The sequence below is a fragment of the Leuresthes tenuis genome, unplaced genomic scaffold (genome assembly GCF_036924035.1).
Source record: "Leuresthes tenuis unplaced genomic scaffold, fLeuTen1.0.hap1 SCAF_21, whole genome shotgun sequence".
Taxonomy (NCBI): domain Eukaryota; kingdom Metazoa; phylum Chordata; class Actinopteri; order Atheriniformes; family Atherinopsidae; genus Leuresthes; species Leuresthes tenuis.
Window position 1 is genome coordinate 3947141 of NW_027325375.1, and position 24803 is coordinate 3971943.

The 24803-nt window shown below is 38.3% G+C and overlaps 1 protein-coding gene across 1 annotated transcript in view; it reads left to right on the forward strand.

Moving 5' to 3' along the window:
- Positions 1 to 1711: 1711 nt before the first annotated feature.
- LOC140280076 (gamma-aminobutyric acid receptor subunit beta-2-like) overlaps positions 1712 to 24803 on the forward strand; it is a 71093-nt gene continuing 48001 nt past the window's right edge. Inside the window, exons 1-3 of the mRNA XM_072375340.1 lie at positions 1712 to 2016; positions 2176 to 2273; positions 2930 to 2997. Of these exons, the coding sequence (XP_072231441.1) occupies positions 1934 to 2016; positions 2176 to 2273; positions 2930 to 2997 (249 nt within the window). The 5' untranslated portion in view covers positions 1712 to 1933. The remainder of the gene's footprint in view (positions 2017 to 2175; positions 2274 to 2929; positions 2998 to 24803) is intronic.

The following is a 24803-nucleotide window of genomic DNA, read 5'->3' on the forward strand; positions in this document are numbered from 1 at the left end:
TCAATGTCATATTCTATCAAGGTGGATGTCATATATACGCCCATCGTATTTACGCTTTGTTTGCTGACCCATTGTGCAGGCAAATAAAAGCCACTTCATCCACCAGTCAAGCCTCTTTCATGCAGTCCCAAACACAACTCAGTCACATATGCATGATGAAATACTACTTGGTTTGACCCTGATAGCCCTTGTGTGTCTGATTAGATGATGGATATAAAACATGTTGGCAGGCATACTCAGAAACAATTAAACAAATTGAATGAGCTGATCTAACTGCATACCTTGGAGCAGACACAGCCATTTACAGGAGCTCAATCTGCTCTTGGTGCCCACTCTTTGGTGACAAGATATTACAAAAATTCAACACCAGAATCTCTTCATCTTATACATATGTGTTTGCACACTATATAAAACTGCACCATCAATACTTTGTACAGGCTGCACAGTAATCTCCTAATGGCATAAGCAATGCATCATGTCACTGTGTTTCAAGATACAGTGTTCTCTCTTGATGATCCAGACCACAAGATCGTTGAGTTTATGAGTGTGTCTCTGTTTACTTCCTCTTTTTCCGTGGTTATAGCTGTCCTTTAATTGTGCTACAAGTCTTGTTAACGAATAAACACATCCTGTTTGCCACACTGTAGTTTAAAATAAAAACTGAAGCACAATGGTTGTTTATAATGTATATGGTGGTTTGAATCTGGAAAACTATATCAGTATATCAAATAAAATGCAAAGACAATCCATCTCATGCACATACATTTATCCGATGGTAGTTTAAACACAAAACGGATTATTATTAATTTTAATTTGTGCTTGATTTTGGCACTGATTTTAATTAGGGCGCCCCCATCAGGTCAAAATAAACATATTATGTAATTGGATCCATATCTATAATTCAGTGGAATCTATATTTTAATGTGAGCAGATCAATAGTCTTACATGAGAGCTTTTAAGTATGCATTTAAAGTAGAGAGCACTCAGCAGCTTTATGGTAGCGTTGCTTCCGTTCCCCTCCTCTCACAGACTGAGGAGTAGTTGCTAGGACCTTTAACAGGGCGTACTGGTCCAGCATCCGCCTCCGATCCCAATTTATCCATGACGATTCAAGTCCAAGTTCACAGAGCGGCGTTCATCCTGCTTACTAGTGCGTAAAGTTGACCACAAGCGTGCATGGCTGTGAGAGATGTGCTGAGTTGCAATCTTCGGTGCAGCCAGCTCTGCTCCATCCAACCCTCTTCCAACCCTGAGGCGGTACATGGGCACTGTTACTCTATGGGCCCGAATGGATTCAGTGGACGAGTAGTTTCTTTGTCCGTAGTGCTGAAACCAAAATCAACACTCTTCCCCAACTCCCAAGCATTAAGGATAGAAGAACTCATCTCACAAAGACAACAACAACAGACGTTTTAGTTTTCTTCTTCCGCGATAGTAGTGCTTAGCTTTATAAATATTGTTACAGGGCTCTATAATATAGGCTACACGCGGAGTCACCTCAACTCAAACTTCAGCTGGAATCCCACACCCCCTACCCCTCGAGTGAGTGCCTTGCTCATCGACCAGACAAGTTGGCTGACAGGTCTCAAAAGAGGGAATGAAACAACCCCACCCACGTGTTCCAATTTTCTCCCGTAGTTTCAAACCACCGCAGATCCCTTAAGTGTTGCCCCTTCTCAAACATTCACACAGGGTGTACAAAAACAGGGAGACCCCCGTATGCTCCTAAGTAACTTGAAGTCATTATTCTCCTTTAAATTGTCTCCGTGTCTGGATGTGCCACAACCATCAGCAGCAGCAGTGCTGCTCCTTGATGTTGTGGTGGGGAATACGCATGCGCCCGGTATTGGAATTACTGCACAGGCAAGAATAAGTTAGACCTCGTCCATCTTCACGAAAACAAACCAAAAAAAAAAAGAAACAAATTTTAAGAATGGTGGTGTTAAGGCTAAGAGGAATGAGGACAGCTGGAGTCTGGTTGTTCCCCTTCGTAGTAGCTGTGGTGCGCACACAAAGGTAAGTGAAAGGGTCGGCGGATGCTCCACTCATTTTACTAAGTGTGCCTGTGTTACAAACGGCATGGAAAATACTTGGACACTCACGATACAACATTGTCTCATTTGTAAATCTACTGTAAATCTACTGTTCTCCTTTTTTCTCTCTTTTCCTTCATAGTGTCGGTGTCAATGACCCTAGCAATATGCCTTTGGTCAAAGAAACGGTGGATAGATTGTTGAAAGGTTATGATATACGATTGAGGCCAGATTTCGGAGGTAAATTAACTCTTATTATCACCAGCTCTGTTCCAGGTTAAGCACTGTCAGCCGGTAATAGTCCAGTGTTTAATTTAATGCAACAATTGTCGATATTTCAACTTGGTTAATTTCGGAAAGTAAAAGGGACTGCTATCATCGGCTTAGTTGCCCTTGTCTTTTGACACATTGTCGTTAAATGTGCCAAAAGAACCGGACATGAGTGATGTGGCTCAATGATGAACGCGAACGATGAAATTGCACCAGTTCATTTTTTTCATGTGAAAAATTACTAAAATACAAAACGTGTCAGACATCTCCCAGAGCATCTCCGTGGGAATCATAGACAATTGATTACTCAGTCGTTTTCATATCATGTCCCAGTTTAGGCAGGGTCCGTGATTTAATGTTAACTTTTTGGGGGATTCTACTTTCACCGCAGGTCGGCGCATCTAAATCCAGCCCAAATGAGCGCTGTGGACTGCCAACCGGCTGACAGTTAAAATCACAAGTGTTATATCTCTGTTCGCTTCACGCGCTCATTATAAAGCTTCAATCATAAAATGCCGCTTGTGATAAAAGACATGTCAGTTATTTACTCGGGCTGATTCTGATCTGCAGTATTCCCTTTGCTTACGGATCTTCTTCTTCTTCCTCTTTTTTTTTATCCGTCCCAGGTCCTCCGGTTGGAGTTGGAATGAATATAGACATAGCAAGTATAGACATGGTATCAGAAGTCAATATGGTAAGTAGGCCATTATCACCTCTGTTTTTCAAAAAACAGGTGACCATTCCGTAGCGGTGATCACTGTTAGGCAGACACCTTCCATGGGAAATACCCTCCAAACACAGCAGGGAAACCCCCGTCTATGTGGGGCGGCGCAAACGTGCCTATACTGCAATCACTGGTATCAAACTCAATTTGAGACTTGAAACGTAATGAACGTTGTTGTTAAGATTGATGGCATGAAGACAAGATCCATGGGGATTTGAAAGTTGTTGAGATAAATGGACAGTTTACTTCAGGTTTTATGAATTAATTACCGCTTAATCTACGATGGAAAGAGCACGCTTGCCAAGCATCAATGACTTCACCAAATAATTAAAGAAGGTTCTATTTGTACATATATGACAGGGAAAGTCTCAACCTCAGCATGGTTTTTAATTTTCTTCATGCTGCTTCGTAATGCATTTTGTTTGTCATGGATGGTTTACAAGAGTTTGACTACAGTAGAAATAGTGACCGTGGAAGATCATGGGAGCAGGGGGTAAGAGAAGCGGAGATTAAGTTTCATACAAGTGCACCTCTTAGTGATGAGACTGTAGAACTACACCTCATTCAATGGAGAATCATAAGGCTGCATTTTATCATGGTGGAAGGTCACTCTTGACACTTATGATCCGCTTGACACAGTGAGCAAAAATTGATATTTATGGTAATATGCATGAGCATTTGATAGCTCCATTGTCATTTGTATCTTTCATTGTTATTTTTTCCATCTTTCAATGGTGAACCTCCGCTGTGGGAGGTGACACATTTTCATTTGCAATGTCTGCATAATTTGTAAGGATGCATCCCCCGACTGCAGTTGTTTTGGTGTTAGTAGCTGTGATTTGAGTCGTGCTTTGATGTCAGGGAATTACCACACAGTAGAGTATTTTTGGCAGCAGCACCCAAAAGCTTTAGCTCGTGTTATCTCCTTGCTCCTGTCGACTATGTTGGTTTGCAGAGATTAGAAAGCAGATGATGGTCTATTTGCATGTATTTATACAGAACTTTTGCTCAACTTGGGACACATACATACACATTTACAATAAAAGTGTACACAGCCCTCCACAGTAGCCTGAGATTCTTTATTAAAGGCATGTTGTTCCTTAGTCACCAAAGCAAGAACTTGAATTGTGTCTGTTCAACCGATAGTATAGTGCAGTGTAGTGTACTATAGTATACTATTGTATTGCATAGTATCGTAAGCGTAACTATTAAGTGTACATCCTAGAATCAGTTTTATCATACCGCTTTAAATATAGAAAAAGCAACATTGCGTTGATTTTTATATAAACTAAATAGTCATCCATGCTCAGCTGTAAATATTGATTATTCAGATAATCTGTTGTGGGATGAAACCCAAAGAGATTCAGGAACCAAAGAGAGAGGGTGGCTAGACTTTTCACCATAGCTGCAAATATACTGATGGTATGTGTCCCACTGTTGAGCCAAAAGGGCTTCCCATACTCTGTTTTTTGTTTACTACTTATAACACTACTTTCTCTTTCACATTATCAAGATTCAGAAAAACTAAAAGTATATAGCTATATGTTTGCATGCATTGGTCTCTTGCCCAGAGGTACATCAGAGCTGGAGGTTTCTTTTCACACACACCCACACACACGTGGCCAAACAAAAAGAAAAAAAAAGTCTCTAAACACACAAGGCCAGTGCTCCACAGCCTCTTTGATCATCCCATCCCCTTTGTGAGGTTTGGCCCTCTAAACACTCTCTAATGTGAAAGGGGAGTCATTACCACCTGACCCATTGGAGTCTCATAAAAAGAAGAGGCCACATGTGCGTGTGTGTAATGGTCTCGCAGCATCTTTGATCTGCTCTCCTTCCTAATATAAATGTAACCACTTTTTGGGCTAGCAGCTGGTGCAGAAGCACTTTCCTTTCTTCCATTTCCTCTGCCCCATCTGGCTCTCTGTCTGCCACTTATTTTGGTGCATGGGAAGAACCACCCTGTGTTCTTTCTGTCTTTAGTGAACAGCTAGGGCACAGAGTGGAGGGAAATGGAGAGATGTCATAGAGGGATGTATCCAATGGTGTCCTTTTTGTCTTTATGGCAGAGCAGGACATCAGTGCTTTGCTATGTATTATGAGTATAATCTTCTATTTCTCGCCTATGCTCTCTGTTGGAAGCTTCACATTAGAGAGGGGCACAGACAGCGTTGATGACATCGTATATACATTAGATTTTTACAAAGTGGCCATTAAAATAAAGATCCTCAAAGGATTGTGTCTCAAACCATCAATTTTATCACATTTTTCTAACATTGTCATTGGAAAGAAAGCCTTTTAGACAACACAAGCCTCAAGCTCACTTTAGATGAGTCACCAATAAGTATGCAAGATTCAAATAGGTGGCTCAGACAGTATGAAGTGCGTAGCCTCGACTCAAGCATGTTGCAGGACCATACCTAAAAACCCTACATCTCATTGTTTTATGTTGACTGTAAAACAGAAAGCCTCTGTTTGAGATATCTCGACTAAGATGTTAAGAAAAAACTATGTACATAGGCTTTACTAAGTCATGCAGCATGTAAACTACATTACATGCATTTAGGCCTGGAGCCTGACATGGAATGGGGAGGTTGTGCATATCTGGTGTTTCTCATAAACCCATGAAAGGTCACTGCTTTCTGGGTTTTAGAGTCAATATCCCAGGCCTGCAAGGGTGAAAAGCAATAGGGTATGATTGTGTCAGACCTTGGGGTCGAAATTTTCACCTCTGAGTGTGTGACATAAGAAGACAGAGAGACAGACAGAGATAGATAAGAGGGAATTTTGACATTAACAAGTTACCATGTGGAGAAGCAGCAGTGGTGCTAGTGTTAGAGGGAAAGTCATGTACCTAGTGCTGCTGAAGGTTCATTCTGCATGACTCAGGGGTGGAAATACAGAATGGGATGCACACTCTGAATACCAATGTCACTCAGACTTTCCACCCAAGGCAATTGGCCTTGCAAACCTCAGTTCATGCTACTAAGAAAAAGAAGAATAGAGATTATCATGTCATGTTGTACCTCCAGTAGATTTATTTCTTTTTCACTTCTACTAGCACTTCTCTGTAGTGCTTCTCTGCTGTTTTTCTAGTCTCAATATTTTCTTTTTGTTGAGCTCCTGAACACTTGAATCATAAGCCAGCCGTTTTCACAGATGAGAAATACTCCAGTCTGAGGATGAATTAAATTTCCCGTACTTCTCCAAAAGGTAGAAATACTATTATTGATGTTTATAAAGGTCAGGAGGAGCTCATTGATTGTTGAAGGTTTGTGAATTCCACAGCCTGCCATTTTAGTATGCTGCATATCAGCCAAAACTACATAAAGATATAAAGATTCCACTGTGAACTGGGCATGCATATATATATATATATATATATATATATATATATACAGTTTATGCATGTAGTGCGTCATGATGGGTACTGGCTTAAAGGCAAGTGAATACTACATGCCTTGTAAAAGGGAGGGAAGTTTGTGGAAGCACTTATGTGATGTTGCATAATATCCTATCCAGACCTGACAGCTGTTAAATAATATTAAATCTGTATTTGTAGTTACGTCTACATCTATTTCACAGCCACTTTCAATACTCTGCTGCTGAAGTGGACAGAACTGTAAACTGCTTAGCAGATGACTTCAGCCAAAAAATTGACTTCAGTCAATAATACTTTAATTAGTTTCCTTAGCAGGGGTTTAACACCCAGTATACAATGTTAGTAGTGAGGAAAACATAATTTTAATTGGATTAATAATGTTAGTGAGATTTATGATTCAATAGATGATATTGTGAGTCTTTGAGTATAATGAATGCAACTCTTTTGTTTCCTTAAAAGAATGTGTGAGGTTTTGTTTTCCTTAAGCAATGTGTGAGGTTTCACAGACCAAAGTTCTTTACAGCTCTGGATGGAAATAGATGAATGGTAATATGTAAAACTCAGTTAAAATGTATGAGTTTACAGTTTAGACTTTTTCGTTCCACTGTAAAGCCAACTGCAATCTATTAAATCGATCTCCATATCTGAAACTCAGAACAGGCTAATGAGCAAATGGAGATTGACCTCCAGCTGCCTTGTATTATACAAGTACATGTATTTGTTTGCTTTAGATATTGTGTGGCACAATAATAAAAAAAAAAAACCTCCAAATAAAAAGGGCTTAAGAAAGTTGTTTTAAAAAAAGTTTTAAAACATACTAATCAAATTGTTAAGCTGACTGTAGCTTTTCTACTCAAAACAACAGTCGTTAAATGTTTTACTTGCTGAAAGTACTGTTGAGTGAGTCTTTTTTGTGAAAGGGTCCCTCTTACCCCCCAGTCTATATAAAGCCTTTTTATCATATAGGGCACTTAGGATGTCTCTTGTGAGGATGTACACACTTTCTCTCAGTGCTGCTGATGAATATTCACACATTCAGAAATCCTAATCTCCCAATAGTCTTAAACAATGTTTCTTTTGAAACTGGTATGTTGTGTTTGAAATATTTACGAGACAGAGCAGAGACAAATTTAACTAAGGTAGTTTACAGTGGATTTTTCCTAGCTTATGAGCTTGTGCTTATGAGAATACAGATGTTGCCTGCAGATGAAAAGTTTTCGAGCTATGAAGGTGAACAAAAAAGCAGTAAAGCTACAAAACACCTAAAACTGAACAGAAAATAAGTAAATGAGTTTATTTTTTTCAACAGTAATTTCATCAGACATTGACATAAATGTTATGGTTATGGCAATTTTTTTTTTGTAACCTACCTTAAGACTTACCATCTAGATCTTTTCTCCCTGCTCTTACCGCAAGCTCAGTCCTCAACCTATAACCACATTTTCATCTGAATTTATCAAAAAACAGTATTTAAAAAAACACCTTATATATGTTTCTTCTAAATGTACAGTGTGCACCTTTATTCAAAACGTCAAGTTTTGTTACTAGATCTAAAGCATTTTAGCAATTTTCTAAGATGGTTTCCTTTGAGTTAACAACCAGCTGTTTGTATGCACAAAAATATTTATTTGTTCAAAACTCAGCGAATATGCCTGTAGTCAGATGTCATATTAATGTAACCTTTCAATGAAATGAAATAAAAGATTAAATGAAAATCAAAATTATATCATTGCAGTATTTTTTTTTTAATGAATTATTCCTTTTTTAAAATATTTTCCTCATAAGCTATCATTGATTTGGTTGTTGGTGCTGGCAGGAAAGATACTTATATTCTTCTGGATCTAACAGATCCCATACTGTTCTGTGTTGGAATGGAGCTGAAGATGCCTCTGACTGAACACACTTCCACCACTGTGTTCTGTAATGGGTGTGCAGTGTTGTCCATTATGTTCATCAACTTGTGCAGCATTATTATTTGCACAAGAGCTCCAGAGCATCTTTGCAGTTTCCCACATTGACTGTTGCAAGATATCAGAAAAGTGTCAAAATCTTCATCAATGTCTATGCATTCATTTACAACATCTAATCAACTCATTTGGAAATAGTCTGGTTGGCAGTGTCACTATCAACTGTCCACTGTATTATATGACATTTTAATGGAAGGAAATCTTTAGAAGTAAGTACCTACAACATAATATGCAGTGATTGGAAAAAATGAACACACATACTCTTTCAATTATACAGTTTTGTGTATCAAGACATGTCAGAAATAAATTAAGAAATGGGTAAATACTTTTAAGAGTTTGGTCTTTACCAGCTATTAAATAAGGTAAATACAACCTCAATTAAGATACACATATGGCACATTTCTTATTTATGTAACAAAAAAAGAAAAACAAATTAATTTGATTGCTTGTAACTTGAAGCTATCGTTTTCTGTATGATGATATCAGTCTCTCACATCATTGTGGAACAATTTTATCCCACTCCTCCTTTCAGTGGAGTTTCTGTTCACTAAGATCTGTAGCTCCCATAGGGTCCCACCACAACATTTGAGTGGACTATTGCAACACCTTGATTCTTTTCTTTTTTCAGCCATGCTGTTGTAGATGCTGATGTGCTTGTGATCACTTCTTTTGTGTGATCCAGTTTCAGCCAAGCTTTAGCTATCAGCAGATGGCCTCATATTTGACACTAGAATACTTTGGTATTCAGAGAAGTCCATCGATCACCCAAGAACTACAAGGGCCCCCATCCGATGACTGCAAAACGAGCCCAAATTATCTCTCCACAGTGCTTGACAGCTGGTGTTAGGTGTTATACTGATTATGTGCTGTGGCTGTTTTTTGTCGAATGTAATCCAGTGCATTATGGCCAACCATCTTAATTTTGGTCTTAAGATTATTCCACAAGTTTTGTGGTTTGTTCAGATGCAACTCTGCAAAGCCATGTTCTTTTTAGAGAGAAGAGGATTTCTCCTGGAAACCTTTCCCAACAAGCCATACTTGGAAAGTCTTTCTTTAATTGTATGATTTTGTGCACTTTCTCTGAGTATTGCACAGTCTGGCCTTGACATTCAACTGCCCAAACTGTCTCACACTAGCAAATGGCCAAAACTTTTGCTTTTATAGAGGTGCTCACACTTGCTGATGATAAACTAATCAAATGCTATTTTTACCCTCCTAATTGATGTTCATGCAAAAATGGTGACTTCCTACTTTATTCAACAATTTGGTTTAATTTTGAACAAAAACTATTTTTTGTAACAAAAAACAAATAAACACATAAACACAACTGTTGTTGTCTCAAGTTATGTAAGAGTCGGGCAAGGACTAATTAATTTTTTATGCCTTGACACATACCCAATACCAAAAGAATTGGGATTCTGTGTCAACAAGCATTTTTAAAGAATTGCAAAAATGATTAGCAAATCTTATAAACCACTATTTTATTCAGGATAGAGCAAAGGAAAAATCAAATGTTGATTGTGAGAAATTTGATGATTTAAAGAAAACAGGAGCTTATCTTAAATTTGATAGCAGTAACATGTCTCAAACATATAGGGACATGTTTACCATTGTGTAGCACCCATCTTATTTTAACGACAGTGTCAATGTCTGAAGAGCCAGTTGTTGGACCTCTGGGAGAGAAATGTTGCCCTATATTTGTCTGAAATAAGATTTAACAGCTCAATAGCCCTGGGTCTCCTTTGTTGTGCTTCATGAAAGCCTTACCTGAAAAAGAAGTCATGTGAAAGGGAGAATTTGATGCACTAAAACCTGAATATACCCTTCAGCATTGACGGTGCCTTTACAGATGTACAAATTGCCAGGTGCATGAGCACTAATATCATCAGAGATGCAGGCTATGGAACTGTGTACTGATTACAAGCCGAATGGTCCCTCTTCTCTTCAGTCAAGAAGACTGGGGATTCCATTTCCATTTCCATGTCCTGTTTTCTATCTTCTTCCCATATTTAATGTTAATTGTGCTCTTTGTGGTGTTTTTGCTTGTCACTAACACGTAAACATCGCTGACTTCAGTAATCAGTAACTGTTTGATATCTTGGACTCCTTTGAGAAGCTTTCTAATATTGAGAGAATTAATCAATACTTCCTCTTTTTGGGTTGTAGTCCCAGAAGAGCTGTTGCACCTTGAACAGTACTCCTTTCCCAAGAAAGAGTTTCTGCAAGAGACCCCAGCATGTTCACTGTATATGCTCTGGAAGGTGTGTAAGAGAGAAAAAAGTTTGCTTGTGGATGGTCAAATTAAATCCTGCAGCAGGGGATTTTTTTTAAATCATCATTAGTAACTGTGCTAGAAGCGGTAGCTTCTACTTGTTTACCTGGCTTTTTAACCCCATCAGCAGTTTGTCCTTTGGGTTGGACTTCCCCATATCAGCTGATGACATGTAACTATGTATACAGAATTTGAATCTGACTCAGCTCAGAACAATGACACTTATCTTGTGTTACTGAACTTAGAAAAGACTAAGAATTTAGTGATCGGACCGCAAGTTTGAGTCATCAGAGTGACCGGCTTTCCATATCTCTTGATGTTCCTCATGCCATAAATAAGATTCCTAGCTTGTTTTTCACAGTTTTATTTTACATTAACTTTAGAGAGGTGACAAGAGTAGTTTTGTTTCACCTGAGAAGAGTTGCTTGGGTGATATATATCCTGTCACTCAATGATGCTGAGGTTCTTCTCTGTGCCTTTGTGACATCTAAGTTGGATGCTCTCCTGTCATGGTTGCCTATAAGAGTTTGTTTAATTATGATCACACTAGCCCTGTTCTTGTTTCTCTTCAGTGGTTTCCTGTTAAGGTTAGAGCAGATTTTAAAGTCCCGTTTCTACCTTTGATTTTTAACTGATGTCATGAAGCCTTATGTACGTGTACTTACATACATACACGGTCACTTCATACTCATGGGACATGTCTTTGGGAGCTCCTAAGGATCAAGAAGAGGACACTTGGTGTCTGGACATTTTCATTATGTGAACCAACATTATGGAAAGGCTTTCCATCAGATGTTAGACTGGCAAGTTCATTTGGGGTTTTTAAGACAAAGCTGAAGACCCATTTTTTTCTACTACAAATGACTTTTACATTGATTTAATCTGTCTGTGATGTCTTGTTAAGATTGTTATTTTGAAAGTCTCTTTTTGTTTGATTTATTATGTTTTTATATGATTACATTGTTTTTGGTACTTTTTGTTATGTACCAGCTTGTTTGACCTTGGCAAAATTAATTAGATGGATGAAATTGACGTCTGTCATGTCATGTCCCGAAGCTTTGGGTGTGCTACCTTGTGTTAACACTGGAAACTTAACATTTTAGTTTAGTTCCACAAACATGCTAGGATTGAATCCTTTCAAGGATTTTATTCCCAATTCATATGGCATCTGTGTCCATGAGTGTGTGACCCTGTGCATGTGTGTGTTCAACAGGTGCCAACATGGATGGGTTAAATGCGGAGGACATTTTTTGTGTATTTCCTAATTAATCTTATCTTATTACCATTCACTCATATTAGTATGAATGATGTATGATCTCATACAGACTCGCTCATACTTTTATAGAGGGCAGTTTGTTAATCTTCATTTCAGTCCATTTTTATTTCCTTAGCTAAATTATAATGTTGCTAAACTCAACCAGGAAATTACAAAAGTTTTAGTAAAGTCTTGTTATGTAACCGACAGAACAGAAAGAAAAATCCATCCATCCATCCATCCATCCATTTTCTATACCCTCTTAATCCGTCGGTCGTGTTGCGGGGGCGCTGGAGCCTATCCCAGCGGTCATCAGGCGAGAGGCAGGGTACACCCTGGACAGGGAGCCAGTCCATCACAGGTCCCAGAAAGAAAAATGAAAAAGTAAATAAATGACATATGCTGGTCTTGATCATACATCCCACAAAGGCAGAAGGTTCAAAGTGTTATGCATCCCTGCACAATCCACACGTGTCATATTTTCCTCATGGTCGTCGAGGAGGCCATTATGGCTGAACAAGCGACCTAAAATGACTAAAAGGAAAAAACATGTTTATGTTTTTTCATTTTAGTGAACACCAGTATTGAAGTTTTGAGTTGATCACTCAGATACTATACAGATTTTGCAAATACAAACTATGCCATGGAAGAAAACTTAGATTTTTCTCTGAAATAGTTCAGAACAAATACTGTACTTTACTGTATTTTGAGAAATTTGATAATGAAAATGAAAAACAATGGCACTTGTTTGCATTCTATAGTTGCTCTGCTTTTTCAATAAGAATGAATCTGCAGAAGCTGATAGGTGGTGGTTTATAAAATACTGAAAATGCATAGTTGGTTTCAGTTTATCCCTGAATTGTTAATAATAATAATGATTAAGACGTAGACTTATGTGATCCCTGGTTACCAGATTGCAGTTATTGGCAAATTTCTTTCAAATGATAATGTAGTATCATCAAGTAGTAGAAAAATATTTATTAAAAAAGAGCAAGAAAAAAAATAAATCATTGTGACACGAACAGCTGTGTCCCAAACACAAAGCAAGGAGTCTGTAAAAATTATTGAAGAATTTCAAATCTGGATTGTAGATTTGAAACAGGATGCAAATTACAACCAAAGTCAATTACCTGTAGATATGACAACAAATCCAAAAAGTTTTTGAATGAGAGGCGGTAGATGGAAAGGCAGGCAGATGGTCATATAAAGAGATGCATTCAGGGGGAACAGAGTGACGGCTGGAACAAAACAATGTTCAACCTGTCAGCTGGTACTCGGGACAGGTGTCAAGGAAGGATAGCAAAACTCAAGAGCAATTGCTAGTGGGCATGTGAGGTATGGCACAGCTGGAAGAGATGGAGTACTCAGAACACATGGGAATGGTGAGACGAATTAGAGGTAGAGGAGGGAGGAGATGTAGACGGAGCAGCTGTCACCATTACAAGATTACCACAGGGTTTTTGCAGTCCAAATCTCTTAAGCTGTGTGTGCAAAGATGACTGGGTAAATGGTGAGTGGAAAACCATTATTTTTTTCTCAATGCAGGTATCTTTTAATGTCAGTAACCTTTTTTTTTTATTTTTTTCCCACAGACTGACCAAAGGTGGCTTTTTATTATATGAAACCCAAATTGACTATTTGTACAAGTATCTCTCATAGTTTCATCTCTTGTGACAACGAATTTCCCATATAAGTAGTACTCAAAACAGGCCTTATTATCCACTTTGCTTCTCCATTTTTCATCATATATACTCTATCCTTTGACTTTTTCCTCTGTAGTAGTGCTTACAGCTCCACTGAAATACAGTGCCTACATCATTGCATGTGCTGTATATACCAGCACTAAGTCATATTGACTTTGGTTATTCACCAGTTCTCCTTTTGGATGGTTCTGAGAAGAGATCCCAACAACTGGTTGGCTTGAAACATGTCCCAGTTAAACCAAACAGGAATAAATAATAGGTATTGTGCTAATTCTCTTCTGATCTTGATTCGTCATCAGATCAGAATTTCACTTGGTGTGTGAAGGCTGCAAACTGATAAACATATAAAACACGACTTGCCAGAATACCATTGTCATTAATGTTGATATTTTACAGAGAGTACAGCTCTGCCAGCGTATAGCCTTGCAGAGCTGCTTTTGCATACTGCGGCTTAATTTAGCATATATGGCTCTTTACTGTTTAATGACTTACAAAGACACAATGCAGAAAAGGCAAATGTGGAGAAAAACAACTCTTTAAAATATAAATGAAAATTCCTCTGTTATGTGGGCATATGCTCTTCCCTGGAATCTGAAGAAAAAGCCCCGTCTCAGTTCTCTTTTGCAAAACTTTTTCTTTTTTTAATTTTTAAAGCTAAATCCATCAAGTGCTACCAAGAGCCCTGAAGCTACACTTTGATATTTGTGGAAGTGCTCTTCTTGTATCCACCATTATTACTTTTTTGTGTGTGTCTTGCTATACAAGTTAATTTTTAATTTAGGCAGAATCTGTAACATCAAACACTGATAAATGGACTATTGTAAACTCATCAAAGTCCCACAAAAAATTTACTGCTCAGATCGTTATGTTACAGATACTACTTGTTATACAATTACTACTACAGCTCCTTAATGTCAGCGGAAGGAAGGTGTGTAATCAATTCCCCCAGGTTAAACAAGCACACTAGTTAGGCATCTGATTCACTGCCGCCTGTGACAGTAAATGATGGGGCGGATGTCCGGATAACAGCCCATTCCCTGCAGTGGTGGGATTAACACAGTGTGCAGAGCATGGGGAATTAAAAACTTATCGGTACACTTAGAGTAGGATAATAATTTCCACAACTGTCCCATATCCTTATGTGCAATGTAACACATTTCTTGACCTCTCTCTGTCCGTGGTCACTCTTTAATTTTTTCTGCCTGTGTGATGATGACTCAGGGGCCCTGCTGCAGGGTGGATTAGACAGATACAAATCGAACTGGGTTAATCGGCCGGCGAATCATTTCAGGAAACATCACTTAGTATCTCACTGGCCACACTTCTCCGTGGGTATTTGTGTCTCTGCCCACAGTCACATACTGAATTTAAAGTTTTGTTTTCTGTTGATTTGCTTTCATAAACATATTAACAGTGGAAAACTAAATGCCGTCAGCTTTCAGGAAATTCTAAAGTGCATTTGTAAAGCACTTCTCTATCGACCACTCAAAGTGCTTTACATCACAAGCCACATTCATTATTTTACACACATACTGCAACAATCCTTTTATTCCTGCACAGCACTTTTTCAGTCGTGCACACACTCAGACAATGATAATACATTAGAGTACATACTCGAGTTCAGTTGTGGAATGATACTTTGACAGGATGTGGACTGGATGAACCAGTACAACCACACAGCTCGATTAGTATACGGCAGACTCCAACTCTCAGGTGAAGCAGCTGGGGAGCTCCCCAAATGTGATTCAAGCTAAGACATTGGAAAAGTACAATTAGATTCAAATTGAAATTCATGCCCAAGGTTATGTACACATCCATCCAGCTTGAAAATATTTCAACTTTCTACTGTAAATGAAAAATTTGGGTTCATCCCAGGGCTTTATGAATAGGTGTAAAGCAGTGAAACAAAAAATAAGTTTAAGAGTTCTGAGCTTGTTCCAAGGTACATCTCAGCTGAAACAGTGCTTACTCCACTTACTAGGGAGCTTACAGCCAGTAATATTACTCTGGGTAGTTGTTTGAACTTCTCAAAATCATTTAAATACATTAAAATACAGGCTAAACAGAAAGAAAGTAAAGAGAAAAAAAATTACACTGATTCCTGGGTTGTTTGCCATTTTGCAAAAAAATGTCAAGTCTCATTTTATAAAACTTAGTAAAGTGGCAGAGGATGGGGAATGAAGAACCTATTAAATTTTGAAACAAAATTAGCGGAAGACTGCGCTCTCCGAATGCCCTTCTAGTTCCCAATGTTAATCAGTGTTAAATGTTCACTGACAGCTATTTGCCTTTGACAAGTGTTGACTGGAGTATTTTTCAGCCATATGCTGAAATGGCTCTAGGCCAGATGCTTATTTATGTATTAAAAGTGGTACATTATCTCCGATCGTCATAGTTTGCTGTGTACACATTTATCCAAGGATAAGAACTGTGGAGTAAGCCAATATGTTATTGTTGGTGTGTGTCATTGAGGAGGCAAAAAAAGATGTGTATAACAGCTGAAGTCAAGACACATGACGTGTAGCTCACAAAATTAAGGCTACTCGAAGATGTAGTTATTTGTTTAATAGAAAAGACATGGATTGAATCAAGGTTGGCTGTTTTCTTTAAGCTTGAGTGTGTAAGCTTCTCTGCTCAGTGTTGTTTACAGGGGATCACTCATCACTGTGAGGAACCTATTTTTAGACTGTTAATCAAGGTAGCATGTTCAGACTGGCACACTCAGTATGATATCCCATAAAGTGTGAGAAGAGTGAGATTGCTTCATCTCACCCACCTGCAGTCACACAACAGAGGTCAAAATGATGTGTGATGCCTGTAAATGCAGGTCTCTGGTTCACTGGCTGCTGTTGAACAACAAGATATTGCCTCATGACCCACATAATAAGGTTGCTAAGCTGAGTTACTCGTGTCTATCTTTATGGAATTATTCTCTTTTAATATAATGATGAAATGCACGTTTTGCACCTATATTTTGAGATTTGTTAAAAAAAAACAAGAAGAGATAACTGTAAACAGTCTAACACACCTATGAAACTGTTAGTGCTCAGAAAGTCAGAATTTCACATTGGTCGTTTGAGGCCCAGATAAAGATATCCTCACTCACTACAGTGTCTGTTGTGATGAATGAGAAAGTCACTGACACAAAAATAGGCCAAAGTGGCTGCAGTGCATACACCTGCCGGGCTGTTTCCCACACACAGAACAGGTGGCTTTGCTGAACACTATTGAATATTTTGTATGTTGGTATAAAAATGTGACTTTTTATTTGTGATTATGATGAATATGGCTAAAACTCATACATCTTGTATTTGTTGCATTATTTTATTTTTTTGTAAAGCTTTGCAAAGAAGCTACCAACTGCTGCAGCCTCTGACATATTTATGGAGAAACACTCCAGATTAGTATTGTGTTTGTGCGAATGCGTTTACTGTCCCAATCTTATATTTTATCCATCCCTTCTTGATTTCTGCCTGTGATAGGGCTCCACTTCCACAGCTTTGGCTTCTTGTGATATTCATTAACAAAAAAATGATTTGGATTGCTTTTCAAAGCCAAAAGAAAAACCCTCTAATCATTGATGAATACATAACAAAGGAGCACCTTTTCTGTGCGTCAAAGGAGATGATTCATAAAGATGGTCTAAAAGTAGGCGATGTACTCTGCATGTTTGGATTCAAAGTTGTGACTCAGAGGAAGGAGTATGAGCCTAAATGTGGCATTTGGATGACTTACTCCACAAATTTTTATGACAATTGTATTTGATCGTAATTTAGAATAATGGCATATCTTGAGTATGTGTTTTTAGTTTGTTGGTTGTTGGGACTCAAGTTGATCTTGATTTTGACAAACATGGATGCTCTGCTCAGTGTTAGCTAGAAGAACTTTATCCAGTCACAGTCAAAGTTTATTTCTATAGCACATTTAAAACAACCACACTTGACCAAAGTGCTGTACAAGCTGAATAAATATACAGATACTTAACAGTCTCTGAACCAGGGAGCCAACACGGCGCTCGCGGACACCTGGTCGCCTGCAGGGACCACGTGAGTCACCCACAGGGTATGATCTGAATATTTTGATAGAATTATAAACTGTAAGAATAAGGCATGAAATAAATGAGTAAAACAATAACAATGCATGCATAATGAAAGCCAACGTATGTCACTAAACCACGTCTAATTCCTATACATACTACATTTTGGGTCAAATGTGCTTAAGCGATCACAAATATTTGGCTTGCATGCATTCAGTCACTGAAGAAGTGGACTGGTTAGGGTAACAAAATTTATATCATACAGGTCTCACCGCTGAGTTGGATGTTCAAACCACAAATTGCCTTTCAGATTTATGTGCATTCACCATCAGTAAAAACATTGGGCAGTGACAACACCTGTATTATTTCAAAGAACTATGACAATCGCAGATTTGCTGGAGGCTGTTTAGAGTGTAATTACATTGTAAATCATAATGTTTTGGTATTGCTGTGCTCTCCACTGACAACCTCGGTTCCAAAAAAGTTAAGACGCTGTGTAGAATATAAATAAAATTAGAATGCAGCGATTTTCAAATTTCATAAATTAATATTTTAGTCATGGTAGCAAATAATAAAAAGCCAAAAAAAAAAAAAAAAAAAAAGTTTGGACAGGGCCATATTTACCACTGTGTAGTATCCCCTCTTCCTTTACCAGCAGTCCATGAATTGAGGAGACCGGTTGCTGGACCTTTGGGAGAGCAATGTTGTCCCATTCTTGTCTGATATAGTTCGGATTTACCTCAATGGTCTAGATCTACTTTGTCATATTTTGTGTTTAATGATGCACCAAATGCTTTCAAATGGCGAAAAGGCAGTCAGTTCAGCACCAGTCTCTTTTACTAAGAAGCCATGCTGTTATGATAGATTAAGTATGTGGTTTACCATTGTCCTAATAATATATGCAAGTCCTTCCCTAGAAAAGATGTAATCTCAATTTTTGTGTTTTTTTGTGCCATGTGCATTAACAGGCATTAATAGACGTGTTTACATGGTCCTGGTGCTCTCTCCTGTCATCACAGCATTATAATTGCTCTTGTGGGTCACTGTGTCTTGACTTTTGTCTGGCATCAAGACACAGATTTCACAGAATGTGCAAACTCTTACCATCAGCTGTCAACAAGGCACATAACTAGTTTATCACAGCTTGTCAAAATACATATAAAAGCCAAACAGGAGATATTGCAGGTGTGGATTGAATTTTACAACAGCTGATCATGGCACTTTCAGCTAATAATGGGATAGCATTGAGAGCTTTTAATGCAGCAGTTGCTTTTGACTTGAGAGATACTATTATTCATATTGTAGAAAACAGCAGTTTTAGATAAAACATCTATTCTTTAAAAATAAATTCTTTTAAAAATAAATCACTGCCATCATAAACCTTAGGAATGTTGAGAGCTCTCTTTGAGAGCTCCTCTTTTGATTCATGGATTGGTACATCTGCCAAATGTGGACAAATATATTTATTGGATGTTTTCTCATGAAATTGTACTGTGACATAATTTACACATCAACATTACAGCCTAGAAAACACACTTTAAGAACCAATTTGTTGAGATGCTCCTTTATTTAGAAATGCTGTTAATATTAAAGATCTTATTTAGATAAGTTTAATCAATTTACATGTACTAATTACTGTTTTTTATTGCCAATATATGAATGGATGGTATTGAAATAGATAAGTTGATTCACAGGCTCTCACACGCAACCTTCTTGGTTGCCTTTTAGAACTACTTTCTACTATATACTGTGCCATGACCAGGGATACATTTAGCATTAGAAGGCTAAGGTATGCCATTTGTTCTTGCACCAGAGTTCCAGACTAAACTTAGTTACTTTGCTGTTTAACTCCTTTCAGAACATCCACTCAACATCAACAAGCGAACATCAATTTATGTCATACACTGATATGTCACGGTTTTAGTAGATGTTCAGGATGCTCACAGATGTCTATCAGGAGCTTAAGGACATGAGTAAACGTGATCTGATTTCAATTCACTTCAGGGCCACAATGCCATCCATTACAATAGGTGTTTTTTTGTTTTTTTTTTAAATCTAAGGTCATACTTTCAAGGCATTTGGATGTTCGGAAAGAGGGAAAATTGCTATCCATGTATGAAGTTCAGTGAGCTCTTTTACAGAAAGCCATGATGTAAATTCTTCAAGTTAAATTGGTTGAAAAAAGATGAAGACCAGTAACGGTGCCGAGGCATACGTACCTAAAATACAAGAGACTTAGATCTTTACAGACACTCCAGACATGCCTGTCCATTGTTGTTGTATAATGCCCCATAGCTATTAGAAGACTTGGGCAGTTAGAAATTGCACACTGGTCAATTCCACTATTTGGGTTCAAACCAGTTTGCGTGATGGCATTCGACTTGCTGTTTGCAAGCCATTTGTTCTCTACAGATAAAAGAGAAAAAGTGCAGTGTTTGATTGTATTTTAAAATACTCTACAGCTAAAATGTTTCTACTGTTGTCCTTGCATGTCACTTCCATACACACACACACACACACATATAAAGAAGTTGACACCCCTAAAGGACCCCTGCGTCTCTTATAGGTCGCTCCAACTGTGAGGAGATATTGCTTCTTCAAGGGTGTCCTTGCTCAAGGAGATACTGCACACGGGACATCAAATCTGGACTCACACATCTCTGTACATATACCAAGAAAGAGACATGTACCCAGAGGCACATACGTAAACTGAATTTGTGGTTGTTGATAACTACTTTTGTACTTACTCATGCTCGTAATGTCCCTTCAATCCACAGAAGTCTCTATATTAAATTATCTCTTTGTAGACAATGCATACATATATTGTGTGCTTCTCCTGGTACTCTGCTAGAATAGCAAACAGTTATTCCCAGTTCCCCAGACCTCCATAATGCATGAGATGTGGGAATTCTCCATCAGTGTGTATGTTATGTGCATATCAGATCATCAACAGAAAACCATATAGACTCATTGCTGTATCACGTACAATACTTACATACACAAAATTAAATAAATTTAGAAAAACATACATATGCAGTGACTACTACTGCCCTCTGCCACCTTCACACACACATACAATTTCCTCAAGCAGGAGATGGGGAAAAGTGGGACAAATGACGAGCATCAAGACATTCATATTTTCCACTCGTCTTTTTGGCCAGCTAACCTTCCGTCCTGTGTGAATGATGGTTGAGATGGAAAACTCCATTAACCTCACCAACAGTCTTCCATTGAGATTCAAAAGCACCCTAATCTGAGTCTTTTCTGCCACCCCTCAACATCCCTCCACTGTCCCCCCTTTCTGAATTGCCACTCCACTCTACTCATCTCCAGGGACGCAAAAGGCCTGCAGATGCTCCAATCGACTCTAATAAATTGTATGTAGTCAGTTCAGCTGCGTGACTGCCAGCTGGCTGAGCTGGGAACTTCTGCTTTGGGAGAACTAAGCGGGAAAAAAGAGATTCCTCTAAATTTGATTCACCTTCAGCAAGCTCTATTGAAAGCTATGTCCAAGCCAAAGTAAATGATGAAAGAGTATGAAGGGAAAAGGGGATATATATACTGATAGAGGAAGGAAAGAGCCACAGAGAAAGATTCACTGCAACCCTGTAATGGAAAGGGAGGTTGGACAAAGTACAAATGCCCCAGTGTTTTTTCTTAGACTGAAATACATCTGGTTTTCATCATTACAAAAACTAGGAAAATGTCTTTGAGAGAAGAAGATATGAATAGTAAAAAGGAGTCGAATAGCTTTGGTCAGAGTAATGTCCTCATTGGGAATTCAATTTTGTGAACTTTAACGATAACACACAAAAATTAAGACTTTCTAGCTGGCGGACCAACATTCTTTGCTGTTATATCAAACATATCAATCACATCACTGTTACTCAACGTGATTGATGTGTTTGTGTGATTTAACAGCGAGGAACGTTGCTGTTCTATCAAACACATCAACTAACTATGATGTGATTAATGCTCTGCAGATATTGATGTTTTTAGTCAGATATGAAAATAAATGTGTTACATCATATTATATAATTAATCTGTATTACGTAATTTCTCAAAGTTTCATAATTTTTTATGCTTTATAGTGTAACAACACTTGTTTTTAGTAAAAAAAACTGTGCATGTAATTGAAATAGAAGTTTAAGGATTTTTTCCCACATTGTGTAAAGAAAAATTCAGTGGACAGCCCGAAGCATATTGCTGTGGTTAACAAAAACTATTGGATGACAATGTCAGTACTCTGTGTCACTTGCTGAAGTATAAGTAAAAAAAACAAAATAGGGAAAGTACAAGCAAAGAAAGGTACCAATGCATTACTGAACAATTAGCACCTCTTTCAAGAGAATTTTGAGTCAGTATGATTAATGGTAGGCTTATTGAGATTAACAGTCTTGTTGTGACTTAATGTTTAATAGTAAGAAGTTTAAAGAATCCAAACATTTTGTCCAGTTAATACACAATGCGCCACATGATTTGAATTTAGAAAGAAAAATAAAAGTTTCTTAACGTGCATTTTGTAAAAAGAAAATTAGCTGACAATTTCGACCATTTTGTATTCATGCAGTTTATGAAAAAGTGAGGGTGGTTCTAGTGTTATGTTATTGTTTGAAATATACACACATGTACATACTAATATATAAGTTTAGTTATAAACCTAATGTGACCAGGAACTTTCTATTTAGATATAGTTTCTATCTTTTTGTATTTTTTATGTAATGCATAAACAAAAAAAGGAAAAGGATAAAAAGGAATTAAAAAAAAGGATAACATAAAATAAAAAAATACAAACATTATTTGTTCTGGAGCAAACGGGCCAAATAAAACCCCTGCAGCAGCCCCAGTATGATTTCCTGTTGCCAATTCACTACATGCAGCGCACAAGCTGTTCCGCATACAGAGCTGAATCCTGAGGATGCAACACGCAGATCTCCACAGACTGCAGAATATATGTCACTCAGCTCTGGGGGTATCACCATGTTTATTATTAGGCCTCTTTGGGAATGCTGTGCCTTATGCCAGGCTCCTCATACCCTGTCACTGATGACATGAGGACCGTGTTAGGTAGGAAATTGAAAGCCACTTGTTGTTAGATGGCTTCTTGGTGGAACTGAAGTAGGTGGATCATAGACTGCAGTATGAACAAGAAGCCGAGTGGTGGAGGGATCATATTTTCTCTCACTAAAAGTATTTCAAAAAGAGGAGGAGGAGGAGGAGGAGAGAGTTGGGTTGACAAAGTGAGGAAGTAGCTGAGGAGGCTTTAAACGTAGGCTGTTCTTGGATTTCACAACATACAGTATATCCTGTTTGCCAGCAACAAAACTACAAACTGATATAAAAAATGTTAATTTTTTTTAAAGTACATTTCATTTTTTATATAATAAAAAAGTATGAGTATTTCAGATACTTAATATAATCCTGCCCAGCCTTAGAGGCGGATTCACCTCCTCTTTACATGTCTGCCCTGGTATGTCTGTTAAGTAGTAAAGATCTAAGCCATTCAAACTCGACTCCTTTCTATGAAGTATACTCCCATTCCTCTTTTCCCCATGCGAACAGATGCAACAGGAGCTTCTCTATGATAAAGATGTATATGGAAATGTGAAAATAGCACTAAGGGTGTGCCGTGGGGGAAGTAAGTGGAACACGGTTTGTTCAAGGAAGTGTTCGAAAGTGGAAGATCCAATAAGGAAATAAAAAAACATGAGCGAAGGGAAAATGAATTGATGGCGCAGATGAGGGAAGGGAAAAAGGGGGAGGGGGAGAAAATGAAACAAGATGAGGTCATTGGTGGTGTTGAAATCAGGCACTGGAAGTGAAGAGCTGTGAGAATAAAAGCAATTTGCATCACTGCTCCACTGAGCTTTCCAATGTCTTTCATTTACCCCCATAAAAACCCTTCAACACCTCCTATCCCTTCTAGCAAACTCATCACCCCATTCCAGATCTCTCAAATGGAAAACGGCCTTCAAAGATGGTGGGAAGAAATAGATATATAACCAGTACTCAGTATTCCAGATCTCTCTTTTTTGATGCCCTGTAGGCTTAAGCCTCCATTCCCCTTTATTCATCCTTGTATGCCTATAATCAAAATGCATTAAATAGCCACTTAGTTTCTTTTTCCTTTTCTCAGGTTGTGTCTGTACTTCCACATCTTCTTTTACCATTTCCATATGTGGACACCTGCATTGATAAGTTTGGAGAGTGAAATATTGTGACAATATTGTTGCGCAGGTCGGGTGGGGCATATATATTATTGTAAACTATGCAAACTAGTATATCAATAAACACACTAGTGGGGCCATTTCTCAATTTCAGCATCTACTGCAAGAATAAGACATAACATGTAACTTGTCACAAACCAAAATGCAAGTAGTGTAAGACAAAATTGTTGGTTGGTTACATCTTCATAACTGTTTTCACATTTACTTTTTTCTAGACATATTCCACATGGGCTCCATGGAAGAGCACAAATATCCAACATATTTACTCTGGATTTCTTCCAGATTACCCAGATAGCTACTTGGAGTAAGACCATGTGTGAATACGGCATCAAGAGGTCATGCTGATAAGAGTTAGTGTTTCATACTTTTTGATGACCTGTATGTTACTTATAACTCGCTCAACAATATTGTAGATGCATCCAGATATATTTGGTGTTGATATCAATACAGGCTGCGTGGTGGTGTGGTGGTTCACACTGTCACTTCACAGCGAGAGGGTTCCTGGTTTAGATCTTGGCGTGCTCCCCCCATGTCAGTATGGATTCTCTCCAGGCACTCAGGTTTCCTCCCACACTCGATAAACATGCATGTTAGACTAACTGGTGAGTTTAAATTGACTCTAGGAGCAAGTGTGAGTATGCATGGTTGTTTGTCTCATTTGTCTTTGCATTCACCCTGTGATGGACCGGTGAGCTGTCCCGTGTGTACCTGTCCCGGGTGTACCTGTCCCGTGTGTACCTGTCCCGGGTGTACCTGTCCCGTGTGTACCTGTCCCGTGTGTACCTGTCCCGGGTGTACCTGTCCCGGGTGTACCTGTCCTGGATGTACCTGTCCCGGGTGTACCTGCCTCTTACCTGATAGTATATGGGATTGACTCCAGCCCCTCTGTGACCGTAACTGGAGTAGAGTAAAGTAGGGAGTGAATATGGAGAGA